Raw genomic sequence first — 14882 nt, forward strand, 5'->3', positions numbered from 1 at the left:
CCTGCTGCTCTGATCAGCTCTTGGCTGGCTCTGCAACCCGCGTGCTACAGCTTCACCTCCTGCAAAGCCTTCAGCGTGCACTGTGCAAACCAGAGGCAGAAGGACCTTGGGAGGCGTGTTCTCCTGTGCCGGCAATAAGCAGAGCACTGCCAGCTCCTCGGGCGAGGAACGTTGTGCGGCAGCAAATCCTTCCCAGCCTGCTCCAGGAAGGGACAGCGCAGGGGGCGCCGTGTCTTTTCAGATGAGGTCTGTGTTGATAAGGGCGATGAGTGATGATCTCCTGGCACACCCCGGTTACGTTCCTTACATGTTGTGTCTCTTCTCTTTGTCACACTCCTGGAACCGCAGTACGAGAGAGGCCAGGACACACAGGGAAGAGCCCAGCAGAGGCCTCCAGGGTGGTGCAGGGCTTGGAACGGCTTGACCTGGAGGATGCTCAGGGGATCCAACCCACGCCCGCAACCACGTGCAGGAGGCGCGGAGGGCAGAGCCGGGCAGACAAAGCGGCAGCCGCCAGGGGCGCCAAAGCGGCGGGGCGGTGCCGGGCACAACTCCGCCCCCTCCGCCACTGATGGCCCCGCCCCGCCCCTCCCTCCCGCCGCCGGTCCTCCTCGGGCGCCGTGCGCGCGGCTGCCGATAGGCGGCGCTGTGGGGCGCGGCCTCTCCCGGTGCGCCGCGCGAGCCCGGCCGCGGCGTCATATGACCGCGGCGCGGGGGCGAGCCGGGCCGTGAGGGAGCGCGCGGTGCCGAGAGTCGCCGGAGCCGTGCCGGTCCTCCCGGTCCTCCCGCCAGTGCCCGGCCGTCGCCGCCACCCCGCTGCAGCCATGTTGGCGCTGCTCTCCCGGCTGCTGGACTGGTTCCGCTCGCTATTCTGGAAGGAGGAGATGGAGCTCACCCTGGTGGGGCTGCAGTACTCCGGCAAGACCACCTTCGTCAACGTCATCGCGGTGAGCGGGCAGCGGGCCGTGGGCCGGGCCGCCGCGTTGTCCCTGCGGCACCGGGGGGCAGCGAGGCCTGCGGGCGGCCTGCAGGGATGGGGCTGCGGGCGGCGGGGGCCGGGGGCCGGGCCCGGCGCTGTGCGTCCCCGTGCTGCGCGTCCCTGCGCTGCGCTCTGCGGGCCTCCATCGGCCTGCAGGCTGTGCGCGGCGCAGCCGGCGGTGTCATCGGCTGCTTTCATCGCTTGATCGTTTCGGTGCTCATCGGTTGATTTAAACGTTTCCCACTCCGTTGTCCTTCCTCTTTTTTTCTTTTTTTTTAATTATTTTTTTTTAAACCTGTATGGATTTGTGCGCTCTCTCTCGAGGTGTGTGCCAAGTACAGCGTGCAGGCCTTGCAGCAGCAGCAGCCTGATGAGCCTGGGCCTGCTTATCGATGCAGGAGGGCCGTGAGAGTCCTCCCTCCCACGCAGAGTTTTGCTATTGCTGAATGTGAAAAAGAGTGGCGCGATTGGAGAGATCCCTTGGTCCCTTCAGCATCCTGTAGTGCAGATGTGTGTGGCAAAGCGGTCGCCAGGGGCGAGCTGTGATTTGTCAGCTGGTGTAGAGAAGCTGACATGGAGGCCAAGGCACCCTTTGCTTTGCAGGGGTGTGACTGGCTTGAATCCAGAGCACCCAGATCTGAACCTCGACTTCAGATCCAAGCATGCTTCAACCTCTTCTATGAGGCTGTGTTAACATCACTGAATGTTTTTATGCGTGTATTTGGATGAGTAACTCGATAGTAAAAGGCACTGCCATTCTCTTGCACTTATATATCATTCTTGTTATGCTTACCATGTCAAAACATAACAAAGCTAACGTGCAGTTGGGGATGTTGGTGCTTCATGGCTTTTGTGATAAAATGGTAAGATGTACCTCTTCCTCAGCCTGGTTGTATGAAGCAAAAGCTGCTGGAGTAGTATGAGAACTTCAGAAGCCTTTTCTTTGACATGCTACTGGCTCTCACTGCTTTCGGTCTTGGATTTCTGCAGGTGGAACACGGCCACTGAACAGCCTCAGTCTGTGGTTGCTGACCTGACACTGATGTGTGGTTTTCAGCTGAACTTGGGCACTGGAATTACTTTGCAGGTTTTTACTCTTCTGATGTCCAGGATGGTGATGGCACATGTCAAACCATTACTTACTTGTGTTTTGGAGCACATCCACTTTGAGGTTTTATTTGTGAAACTACTGCAGGTAATGTGGGGCACTACAGAGTAGTTGCACAGTGTTTAAGCTGTCTAGATTGTCCCAGCTGGCAACATTAATAAAAGGAAAGCTGACAGCTGTGCCCAGCTTGCTTTGCTGGAGGTTGTAGCTTGCAAGGTTTCAACTGCTTATTAGGATCACACCCAGAAATTTATCTGAGTAAGTGTCATTCAAATAGGCTTGCAAAACTGAGTGAAATAAGGAAGTCATTATGTGTAAGGCACAGCATCGTTAACTGTTTTACGTTTGGGAGTAGCAAGTCACATTTCTGAAGCTTTTAATTAGGAAATCTGGTGACTCTTAAGCAAAACAGAATGAGGGGACTTGCTCACATCTTTATTATTGGTTTAAAGAACTAATAGCATCAGCTGTAGCTGTCAGCATGATATTTCCTCTTACAGAAAGAGTAGTTTAGTCTGTGGCATGAAGAACTAACCTTGTGTCTTGTGCTGCCTGGGCTTTAATTCACAGTGTGTTTTAGTAGATGAGAGTTGGAGAAGAATACCTGCTCCCTGTAGACCAGTTAATGGTTTGGATGGAAGTAGCTGTTGTGTGCTGGGATTCCATCAAACTGAATTGAAGGGAATGACACAGCAAGGTGCTAGCCTTATAGACCAGCTTTAAAAGCTGCATTGCATGGCAGGATGTGGCTCAGGGTTGTGCTCTGCCTAACAAAAGAGCGTTACCAGTCTCTTGACAACACGAGTTTAATCTAATGTAAATCTCTAGTGTAATCTTGTGCCTTGCGTGTGTACCCAATCAGATCAGGCACATGTAACTAAAGGAAAACTCAAGCCCATTATTCAGGAGGCTTGATACAACTCCTGGCTGCCACTGAAGAGGAAATGGCATGGAGGGCCAACAGTCTGGTTCTAGAATGTTCTTTCTAGGTTGGGAGCAGGATTTGACTGTATTTGTTCTTTTGGTGTGAACAAGCACTCAGTTTATAATCAGACCAAACTTAGTTTGACTGGTGGGTTTAAAAACCATAGCAGTGAAATATAGTTGTAGCTGGATGCAGCTTCTGCTTTGCTAGGGCTCCCCATTAGTCACTGTCTCTAATTAGATATTTAGCATAAGTTTTCCATGTGCATGAGTAAACTTGCTCACAAGGGAGGATGTCATTTCCTCCTGGTTTTAATTTCCATAATGTGGATGGCCTGTGGCTCCTTTCAGTGAAACTGCATGTCATCTCAGTAGCACCTCTTGAATTGTGAACTTCTTATCTGAGGGCCTGAGATAGCCATTGTTTTCTGGAGTCTGCAGTATCTATTTGCATCTCTGCAGCTAGTGCCTGTCAACAGGCTTTGATCAGAGCCATCAAAGCTGCAGGCCACAGCCATGCTACTATGGGGAGATAGGACAGGCAGCTGATTTCCACTGCCATGTGATGCAACTGCAACATGACTCAAGCAAACCAGTGGCTTCCAGGCTGCAGGCAGGCAGCGCTGGTAAGTGGTGGGACACCATTCAGTTTCAGAAAGTATCTCATGGAAGAGCAGCATTCCCCATTGCACACTGAGCCTTCATCCAGGCATCGGGCGCTGCAGCTCTAAAACTTCACGTTCTGGTCTTCAGTGGGGAGGACTGCAGTGATGAGGAGGGAGACAGACTTACCCTAAACTTGGTCTGTTCTGTCTGTCCTGACCCCTTTTGTGGGATTGCTCTGAAAGTCTGAATTGATGTGTATGGTTTTTAATTTTGGAATATCTGACAAGCTTTTGAATGAGACCTTGGTTTCTGGAAAGAGGCAACTTCAAATGAAACTCCTCTGAAAGAAACATTCCTTTAGGCAGCTGGGAGCTGCGATTTCAAAGTCAGTCCACATGACTGACTTTGGTATAAAGTTATGTTGGAGGAGTACGGAAAGAGATTGTTCCAAGGGTTTTCACTGCTTGCTTTAGTGCCTCATGAAGCACCCGTCCTGGGTGCATGATAGCTTTGTAGCACTTAAGTGACAAGTGTGATGCCTCTTAGTGAAGGGTTTCTTGATTGCTCAAGTTTATTGAAATGGATTACCTCACTTCATTAGGTAATAAAGCTAATACTAGGTGACTCACATTCCAGTTAATGCGTTCTGTGAGGTCTTGCTTGCTGTACTCCAAGTGGTCTGAAATAGGTGACTGAAATCTCAATGTTGGTCTTCTGTCCTGGAGTTCCCATATCACACTCTAAGCAGCACGAGGACTTTAAGTGGTAACGCTTGAGGAAGACAGCACTTCCATGGTTGTCACGGAGGTGTGAAATGTCTCAAGCTCTTATACAACTGACTTCTAGCTAGCAATATGCCTTTTTAGCTTGTTTCACTTCTATGTGGTTGTTACGTGATAGCACTCCATGTTCTTTTAAATATGCTATTGAAGTTGCTGTTGGGGAAGCAAAAATGTGTTTTTGTGTAGACTTCAGCTATTTTGCTTTCAGCAGCCATCCACGGAAATGCTGTTGTGAAGCCTTTTTAGAGACTTAAATCTCAAGGACTCGCACTTCTAAACCAACAGTGATCACAACAAGTAGTTGAAACGCTGAAATATTTTGAGAAGGAAGTTGACTGCAGAAACTGGAGTGCTGATTTGCCCATATATGATGCACTTTCTTGGTCGAGGCTACGAATGTTGCATAGGATGATTGGGGTAGGGGTGGCTTTATGTAATGCTGAATTGACTGCAGGCTATGTGGGTGAGCTGTTGTAGCTGAAGTGGTGTCCAGTGCCACGCCAGAGGGGAAGAGGAGGGAACATAAACTTTACTGCTACCGTTTGAGCTCTGCCTTAAATTGTTTTGTGATTAAAAGAATTTCTAGGGAAGATGCAGGAAACAGAACTCCAGTCTTAAGATCAATTACTTGCTCTGGTTGCTTAGGGATTTGTGCTGCTGTCTGATATGCACATCCTGCTGGAAGTTAGCAGTCTTCTTGTTGTAGCTTGTGGCTACAGAAAGATGGGTGCTGAGACAGTATCTTTTGTTTTGCTTTGGACTTGAGACAAATGGTGGGGTTAGTAAGCAGCTTGTTTCACTGTTAACTTTGTAATTATAAAACAAACAAACACTCCTTCTCATCTAGCATTCTTTTTCTGCTTTTTGTGGTGGTAGATGATGCGAGGTTTAAATCCTTGTCAGAAGTGCTCTCATCCTACCCTTCTGGAATATGATCTGTAGTGATAACTGGCACTTTGCCATCTCATTCTCAGAGCAAACCTTCAGTGGGAGCTGGCTGGCAAGGCTGCCTCTGGCCTGCTGGTGGGCTGAGCAAACAGAGAGTAGGCTTATGGGAGAGCAGTGCAGCCCCAGAGGCAACCTGACAGAGTTGAGGATAAAAGCAGCACTTTGTGAACACAGTTGTACTGGCATACAGTTGTCAGCAGACCCTGCTACAGCAGGCACAAACAGGAGCTGACCAGGGAAGCAGTGTGGAAGGCTGAGGTGTGGCGCAAGGACTGATGTGATGCTGACTATGGCTGGGCTGGCTGGCACCCAGCAAAGCACTCAGGTGTCTGTTGCTTTCCTGTAATAATGAACTGTTAGGTGAAGTTCAGTGTAGTGCAGCCCTGAGCCAGAGATAGTGTTAGCTCACATGTAACACATGGAACAGACTTGGTTGTTGTATTGAGAGAGCAATTCATAAATGCTGTGGTCTGTGCAACAGCTGGTGCCGACTGTATTGGACACAGGTGGGATAAATCAAAACTGGTTCATGCATGTAGGTGTCTGCCCTGCACTCCTAAATTACTTCCAGGCTGGAAGCAGTTTTGCTGTTTATCAGGTGGATGTATTCCAGATCAGGCAACAAACCACACCAAATACTTAGGCAGGGTTTCTGTTTCCCTATGGTGAAACCTTACCTGCATCTCTCACATGCCAGCTTGTTACAAGAACTGTCCCTTGGGGTGGGCAGGGATCACGTAAGGCTGGTTTATTGCCTCTGGTTAGCTAAGAACTCCCTTCATCTTAGTACTTCAGGTCTAGTATTTGGTGTGGTTTGTTGCCTGATCTGGAATATACAGCCTGTTGGCTCAAGGTGGCTGTAACTGGGCAATTTCACGCTGAGCTTTGCTGTAGTTAGTTGTGAGGTACCAACATAAAGGCATACTGCAGTACCTGGGCATGCCAAGAAGAAATGCTAGAGAGCACTTGTGTATAGCTCATCTCAGTCACTGCAGCAGTGACTGGTACTGTCTTCTATTGAATATTAATTCCAATCTTCAGATACCTTCATGAAAGCTTTGTGGAACGTCAGTGCCTGAATTGGGTGGCACTAAATCTCTAATATATCACGTGCTTGGGTTCTTCTAGTAGCCTGGAATATGGTAAAGGGAACATCTCCGACACCAGGAAGCTTCCATGCTAATTATGCAGGTTCTTTCTGCATATTGGCTTCTGAAATCTGGTCTGTTTAGTCTCCATCTTATCTCTCAGGTGTGGACAAGACTTGGCTTTGTGACCTTCACTCAGCAGCTTCCATTGGTGCTGCCTGGTCTGTATGGCTGCAGAGCTGAGGGCCTGCTTCATAATCACTTCTAGGGCACGAGGCTGATCTGAGAGGCCTCAAAGAGATACGGTGTCTGCATCTTGGAGTGAGTGCTGAAAACAGATGCTATTGCTGGGTCTGCCAGCAGCTGCTCTGCTGTCCTTGAGTGCTTGAGCAATGCTTACTGCGTGTGACAACAGCTAAGCATTTTCAGACTGAGAATAGAAAATATTTCTGTTCTTCTCAAATTGTTTTAAAGCAAACGTCAATTTTAGAAGGAGAAAACATTGTATTGTGAAAATAAGTAATAGGGCTGAGTAATGTGCTTTGGGGAAAGTAGGCAGGGGAGAAGCCTGACTCAAACTGAGCTGTATACTAAGAGAGCACATTCTTCTTGTCCTGTGACAGCTTTTTGCGTGCAGGTAGAGTGAGTGTCTTGGCTTCTTTTGTTTTAACTGTCTCTTGACCTGCCTTAAAAGACAAGGCGACCACCAGGAGCTTTGTTCAGTTATGCTGGCTGAACTGCAGCACCTCATATGAGTAAGGCATTTCAAGTTGAGATCAAAGTTCACTGAAATACTCAGAACACGAAGATGGATGTGCCTCACAAAGCTGTGTTTTGTGCCTACCTCCTCAGAACCCACAGCCTCCAATCTTCCTCCAGGGCAAGGACTTGCTTGTGTTTCAGAGATGGAGCAGTAAAAGCACCTGCTGCCCTTTCATCCTGCTTCTGACAGCTCGGAAAGTCACTCAGGCAGTGCTGGTTTGTCTCACCCACAAAGCATGGTATGAAAAGCTGAAACACAAGTTGCTAAACTGCAGTCACATGGCTACAGGTCTGAACAAGTTGTTCTACCTGGGTGCACAGAACGGGTATGGAGTGCTTGGAAAGTAGCATGAGGTGCAGCAGCTCTTCTGAAGACTCTGTGAAAGCTTGTGATGGATCACAGCAGCTGTTCCAACGGCTGTAAGCATGTGGGAAAGGAGGAGTTGCTCTAATGTGAAGGCATCTGTACTTTGAAGTGGCTGTGGGAGAGCATTGACTTGATTAATCAGCTGTCTGCTGGAGGATCTGAAAGCATCTGAGTAGGAATTGCTAACAGCTTGTGGAGTTCTGGAGCAGCAGATAAATGGAGGTTCAGGGAGTGTTTGGAGATCCTGGTTGGGAGGTGTGTGTGTAGGGTGTGACTGCAGGGGCAGGAATGTGGTGGTTCTTGAGCAACCATGGCAAGCTGACCCTTCCAAGGCAAGGCCAGCAGTGCAGGCTTTGGGCTGAACTGCTTCAAACAGGGAAGTGGTGCTTACCCAGCTGCTGCTGAACTACACACCATCAGGATGGCTGCAATGGATGAGCTGGACAGTGGGCTCTCAAGGCAGTGATGGGAAGCTAATAAACAGGCATCCAGGTTGTGTGTGTGCTTTATTAAACTTCCCAGGAAAGTTGGGTTCTGAAGCAGTGCTGTGTGAGATTGCTATGCTCTTCTGTATAGCTTAAGCAGTTGAAACTTCTTTCAAATGGGAATGCAAAGCAACTGTCTAATGAGATTTCATCTGTTGGGGTTTTTTGATTGTTTTTTACAGTATCATTCCTTAGATTCAAGGTCATAGTTAATTCAGATGCCTTTTAAGGCTGTTATCTGTGTAGCTGTATATCTGGGAAGCAGATTCTGAATGTGAAAAATCATCTCCTATTCAGGGGACTGCTTGCTAACCTCACATTCAGGCTCTGGATGTATTTGTTGTGGGGGTCAGCAGCGAGAACAAAGTGCCATTCAGCTGAAAGAGTTGGCCAAATAAGTGAAAATCAGATGAGGAGTCAACTGAGAACATATGGGTGGTATTGTTTCTTAGGGTAATACTGGAGTCTGTGTATTGTGCAGAGCTGCTGGCTTTGATTTGCTGGTGGAAGATCACAGTTCTGGTGTGGAGGGGAACAAACAGATGAAAGCATGGGTTTCTGAGTGACAGTGAATGACAAGGCATTGGTGTTTACAAGCTGGTTGTCTTCTGGCAGCAGACTCTGAAAAGCATGTGGTTTAAGCATGTCCAGGCAGACTTGGCTACTTCCAACTTGTGAGCAATTGGGTCCAAACTGTAGGGTGTAATGTTTGCTGCTTCATAGAAAGGGCTTTTCATTCACACTGGCTTCTCTGTGCAGTTTGAGTTGAGAGAAGCAGAGTTTTTACTGCTGTGATATTGAGCTCCAATTAAGCAATTGGCTGCATTTGAGTTGACCTTTCTTTCCAAATCTGATGTGACTGTCTGGTTCTATTAAGCATAATGGATGTAGTGAGATGCATAATGTCCACTGTGGCTGAGATTCACCTTCTGCCAGAGACCCAAGGCTGCATGGGAGAAATCTGTGCTGCTGATGATAATGTTTGTTGTGGCCTCTGGGTTAGCTACCAGAGATAGCTGTGAACTTGGCTTTTATCTATAGCACAGCTTGAAAGTGTAACTGAGAGTGAAACATCTGCCATTACAGAGCCTCTCTAATGTTACACTGTTTTGCAGCAGTTATCTCTGAGCTTAAGGTGATGCTAAGCTGATAGCATCAGGTTGAAATGCTCTGATTCGCTCTTTGATTGCCTTTTCCACTGCTGAACACGTTGGGCACAGAGCTTTACAGGAAGCAGACCTGTCAGGTCCTTCTACCTGCTGGCCTCTTAAGACTTTTCAGGTATCTAGTCCATGCCTGTGGCTTGAAGACTTACCCCTAAGTGATTTATTACTCTAAATACTGTAAGAGTAGCTTGCATCAGAGTGACATCTGAGTGTTTTAGCTTCCAGGTGACCAGGAGATCCTGAAGTACAGAAGTTCCTGTGCTTGCCCTGGCTATTTGTTCAACTATGTCAAGACTTCTTTTGAGTAACTTTGTTACCTTGGCTGCCCCAAGGCTTGAAGGATTATTTAAGTCCTTGTAAGAAGCTATGTGACTGACCGCAAGCAAGCTTCAGCTGAAACACATCAGTGTAATATATGTGACTTCTTGGCTATGAAGCCTTCAGCTGGGAGGCACATAGTAAAATGTTGTATGTTTCTCTAGCTGTGTAAACTAGTTGCCTAAGTGCTAGATTCAACTTTTTCTTCTTTCTCCAGTCAGGTCAATTCAGTGAAGATATGATTCCTACTGTGGGCTTCAACATGAGGAAAGTTACAAAGGGTAATGTAACAATAAAGGTATGTGAACACTGTTGATTCTCAAACCCATAAAAAGTTGTTTTCAGAGTCTGGTTTAAAAATGTTTGCTCTGTTTTGTTCCCACTATTGGTACACATGTAGGAAACTGAAAAGGCCCAACTAAATCTGTCCATAGCTTAAGAATACACCTGTTTGTTTATATGGTTTCTTAAATGAGAAACTGTTTGACTTCCAGATTCATGGACTAGTTAAAGCAGTGCTGTAATAATGCTGTCTGGCTTTAACATGAGTGAACTGTCAGATTTCCTATTCTTCTGCTCTTCAGTATTGCTCAAGGCTGTAGTCAAAAGCAGGGCTTTAAATTAGTATATTTTCATGTTTCCATGAAAATGTAGTATGTGGGTGGTTTTGTGCATTTGATACAAGATGCTCTGGTTTTCATTGCATGCTATTGGGGCTGTAAGCTTTGTGCAGCTGTATTTTCATTGCTTGCAGAGTATTTCCCTTCTAAGTGAAAGGTCTTGTAGCTGGCACAAGAGAAGAAAAAACAATTTTGACTTCTTATATTGTCCATTTAAATATAGCATATGGCTAAACTTATCTTTTTTTCCTTTCACTTGAGATTTGGGATATAGGAGGGCAGCCCCGGTTCCGAAGCATGTGGGAGCGGTACTGCAGAGGAGTTAATGCTATTGTGTAAGTGTCACCTTCCTTTGGCTCCTATTTAACTGCAGATTTGCTTGTCTTCTGCATCCAGCCTAACAGTGCACACTTGGCTTGATAGTACTCAATTCTGAAACTGTGTGAACCATAGTGACTTCTTTGCCTTTGAGTTTGAGGCTCAAGCTGGGTTATTTTCTCATAATTGTCTACTAATGTTACTTCCCCTTTGATTTGGATGGCAGTATAGTCTAATGGGAAGAATCCCATTTTACATGGTCATGGGGAATTTCTTGGAAAAGAACCATATTCTTTGCTCAGGTGACCTAGCTCTGTTTAAATCTTCACGTGTGCTCAAAACTGACTGCACAGCACAAAGACAGCTGTTTCTGGAGTGGTTTGGTCTTGCTAAACTAATTTTAAATTCTCTTTAAAGCTATATGGTAGATGCTGCAGATCGTGAAAAAATAGAAGCCTCTCGGAATGAGCTGCACAATCTTCTAGATAAGCCACAGTTACAAGGAATCCCTGTAAGTAATTTGTCTCATATCACTATTAAATGTCTTTGAGAATTGTACATAATCCTAGTGCCACTAAAGAGTATTTTAATCTCTGATGTATAGTGTGAGCATTCTAAGCAGTATCTGAACCTAGTGTCTAAAATCCAGTTGTTGACCTCAGCAAGTACTTCAGTGATTATTTTAATTTGGTGCCACCCAAAAAATGGAAGAGTAGATTGTTCTGCCATATGGATTTGTGCTCTTCTGAGGTCTGCTATGGTACGTGTTAACCAGAGCATTGTACAGACTCAGTAAGTTTGGGAGATCCCAGTTCACTGAGTTTGTTCTCACTTTTATCAGCTGATCTCATACTTGCTGCTTTTTTTTTTTTTTTTTTTTTTTTTTTTTTTTTTTTTTTTACAAAAGAGTATTTTTGGACACCCTCTTTCCCTGTAACTAGGTCAATCTTTCTTCTCAGCTTGGCTTACTACTGAATCTCTTACTCCATTGGATTTAATAGTCTGGTGTAGACTGCTTGTTGCTTTTCTAAAATACGAACAAACAAAACAACAGAAACAAAGCTGAAACTGTTTCTGCTTTGAATTTCAGGTTCTAGTACTTGGAAATAAGAGAGACCTTCCTAATGCTTTGGATGAGAAACAGCTAATCGAGAAGATGTAAGTCTAACCCTTCTGAAGAGATTAACTCATAAATGAATTCATTTACATGAGGGTGTTAGGTGAAGGAGCTTTCTATTTATAAGTAGAAAACACAGTAACAAGTAGCTGAAACATTGTACAGAAACAAGTTACATGATGGAGTGGAAACAGATTTTCAGTGTGGAGTGCTTGATATAAGGGAGCTGTGTGTTTTAACTTTGTCTCTTTTATAGGAACCTTGCTGCTATTCAGGACAGAGAAATCTGCTGCTACTCAATTTCTTGCAAAGAAAAAGATAATATAGGTAACTATTAACCTTAAACTGTATGCCTTAAGAAGAGCTCTGTTACTGTAGGGCTAAACTAACTTTGTTACCATCAGGTTAGGAGAGGCAGTAAAGGCTGTCAGACTGCCTTAAAAAATGGTGATGTTTATCTGAATGTAATTATGTGAGCAAGACCAAGGTATCACTTGGAGTCTTTCTTAGAGGTGTGGTTGATTGAGGAACCTGCGTATCTGCAGCTTCTTCAAACGTTGCTTGCAAGGCTCTGGGCTTTTGCAGGCCCAGAGCACAAACAACAAGCTTTCATGATATTATTCTGTTAATCTGTCTTGGACCATCCTCTAGAGAAGGGCTGCCCAGTCCTCTTGTGTATTTGAGGCTGTGGGCATACCAAAGTGATGCTGGTTATGCAAATACAGTTCAGCACTTGAATATGGAACTTTTTCTCTCTCTTCAGATATCACGCTTCAGTGGCTTATTCAGCATTCAAAGTCTAGAAGAAGCTGAAGTCTTCCTGGAATCTCCAGTACCAGTTGGCCATAATCTCAATTGTCCACTTCCCTCCATAATGAGATATAACCCAAAAATCCTGTAACAAGAATCTGCCTTTTCACAGTTCATTTCTCATGTGCACTGCTGAAGACTTGTATTCCTATTATGTCACAAAACAACTAGAGTTGTCATAAAGTCAGCACAAATATTTATTTTACAACCATCTACGGTGGGAGGGTTGTGGGGGGGCTTTTTAAGAAAAAAAATCTACCATGTTAACTATGATGGTACACTCTGTTCTGGTTTTTCAGGGCCAGGTTTTTATATGATTTTCAGCAAGTGTTTTATTTCTAGTGTTTAGTGGCTTGAAGATGCTGATGCTTGACAGCATTAAGATTCTGTAAGATGCCACATACAGTAGTTAGAAAACATTTAAACGTGAGTTGTGGGATAATTTATCTCACAAATGCATGTGATGTGTGTATGTTAGCAGAGAAATGGATACTGTTTGCAGAGGGGAGCACAAGACATAGCTCAGCATCACTAATCTACAGCTGAGATCTTATCCTATCACTTAAAAGAAAAAACTTATGATGAATTAGGAGAGTCAACTGCTTAAATTCATTTTGTTGCTTCTGTTTAACATTTGTCTGGGGAATGGGAATGGACTGTTCTGTCAAGCTTTCAAAAATCGGAGTATTCCAGCATGAGAACAAATCGCTTGGTTCAAACACATTTTTCTATCTTTGGATTCTAGTGATCTCTATCTGAAACCAGAATACACATTCTGAGCGGCTGCATGACACTTAAATTACTGATGTTTTTGTATAGAGTCGGTTGTTGACCTTTAGCACAATATCTATGTAATTGTCTAGTGTCTCTCCTGCTCATGAAATAGCTGGGCACAGTTTCACCTGGTGCTATGAAACATCTCAGCTATTGTGACAACTCTAGAGCTGCCTGCTTTCTTGATGTAACCATGTGCAAAGTCTGTAAGTGGCAAGGTGAAATGTTCAACTGTGTCAAAGCACAAGAGAGCCAACAGATCGATCCTATTTCTTGACTAGCTTCTACAGTGTAGGGAAGTATATATAAACTAAAGATTGTAATGTTTTTGTAGCTTTACTTTCTCAATGACTTCAATATATTTAAAGGGACAGACTTGTTAAGACTGGTTTGTTCATACAGTAATGTCAGTGTAGCTTGCTAGTGTATACAAATACATGATACACCTGCTTGCATTGCCTCACACTGTGTGTGATTCTTCCTTACCTAAATGTGGAGCTTGTGTTACTTTGGAGTCTTTGGTTGAAAACACTGTTTTGTCTGTATCAGTAATGACAAATCAGTTTTAATTTAGACTACCATGGCCTTACTGTTCCGTACCAGCTGTTGCACAGACACTACGTGCTGCCTGCATTCGGTCTGAACTTGCATTTAACTTCTTGTCCCCTTTCAGTTCTCTGAAGTGTGATTTCAATTAATTCATCATCTGGTGCTGTAGAGGAGAGGGTATATTAACTTGCTACTGTAGTCCCTAGTTCACCGTGAACTGCTACAGTTACTTTTATCTATCAAACTTGCTTGTGCCTAAAATATGGAAACTAAACTAGAATGTGTGAATCTTTGTGGGGGACCAGGTCACTGTTTAGTTAACTGGCCTATAGGTAAACTCGATGTGTTTGGTGTTTATATACTTCACTGCTTTCAGTATTTATGGCATCCAAACACTACCAACTGTTAACCTGTGCATTACTCTCTGCATGTGAACAACTTATACAATTACTGAACTTTGTAAATACGTGGATTTTTTTATTTAGGTGGATGCATATGTTGGTTTACTGCTCTTCAGCTTTATTCAATAAACTTATGTTTTGAGGGTTGTATTGATGCTTAACTGACTGACTGGAGTTGATGTGCTTAACTCATGACATTGTGGGCTGTTTCCTCTCTGATTACAATTAAATGGGCTAAGAGGTGCAGTGAATACCTGAGCTTCCTCATCTTCTGTGGTTGCACTATTAAAGTGAAATGCTTACAGAACTATCTTTCAGGCCGGAGGCTTTCTCAGCTTACATAAAAAGGCTTAACTAGAGTCAATCTCAGCAGTCCTCAGTGCTTTCTGTGTTTGTGAAAAGGACTTATTAATCAACTGAAGGGTCGTAAGCAGGTCAGCCTTCTGGAGTTGTGTTTTAGAGATAAAAGTACTCATATCTAAAATCTTATTTCTTGTCATCTAAACTAGTCATGGCTTTTCTAGCACAGGTATCAGATCTAGCAGCGTCTGATCGTTTCTTACCAATTAAAGCATCAAGTTTTGTATCTCACTGAAAGGTGAGGCTTTCATTGACTGTGGTTTCCAACAAAATGCCTTTTTTCTTCAATATCTGAAGCTGTACCCCAGTACTGTTGTTTCCCAACACTGTTTCATTAATTTCTCTTAGGTGACCGATTAACCTGTAGGGTGGTATGCCAACATCTTCCCAGTAATGGTAA

At 44.7% G+C, this 14882-nt stretch overlaps 1 protein-coding gene across 1 annotated transcript; it reads left to right on the forward strand.

Annotated features, from left to right (window-relative positions):
• Window positions 1–686: 686 nt before the first annotated feature.
• On the forward strand, window positions 687–14283 carry ARL8B (ARF like GTPase 8B). Its single transcript, XM_031605498.2, has 7 exons — window positions 687–947; window positions 9751–9831; window positions 10415–10488; window positions 10889–10982; window positions 11562–11629; window positions 11845–11915; window positions 12352–14283. Exons 1-7 carry the CDS (start codon window positions 825–827, stop codon window positions 12399–12401), a joined length of 561 nt encoding a protein of 186 aa, XP_031461358.1. The 5' UTR covers window positions 687–824; the 3' UTR covers window positions 12402–14283.
• The last annotated feature ends 599 nt before the right edge of the window (window positions 14284–14882 follow it).

The sequence above is a fragment of the Phasianus colchicus genome, chromosome 11, assembly GCF_987193195.1.
Source record: "Phasianus colchicus chromosome 11, bPhaCol1.hap1.1, whole genome shotgun sequence".
Taxonomy (NCBI): Eukaryota; Metazoa; Chordata; class Aves; order Galliformes; family Phasianidae; genus Phasianus; species Phasianus colchicus.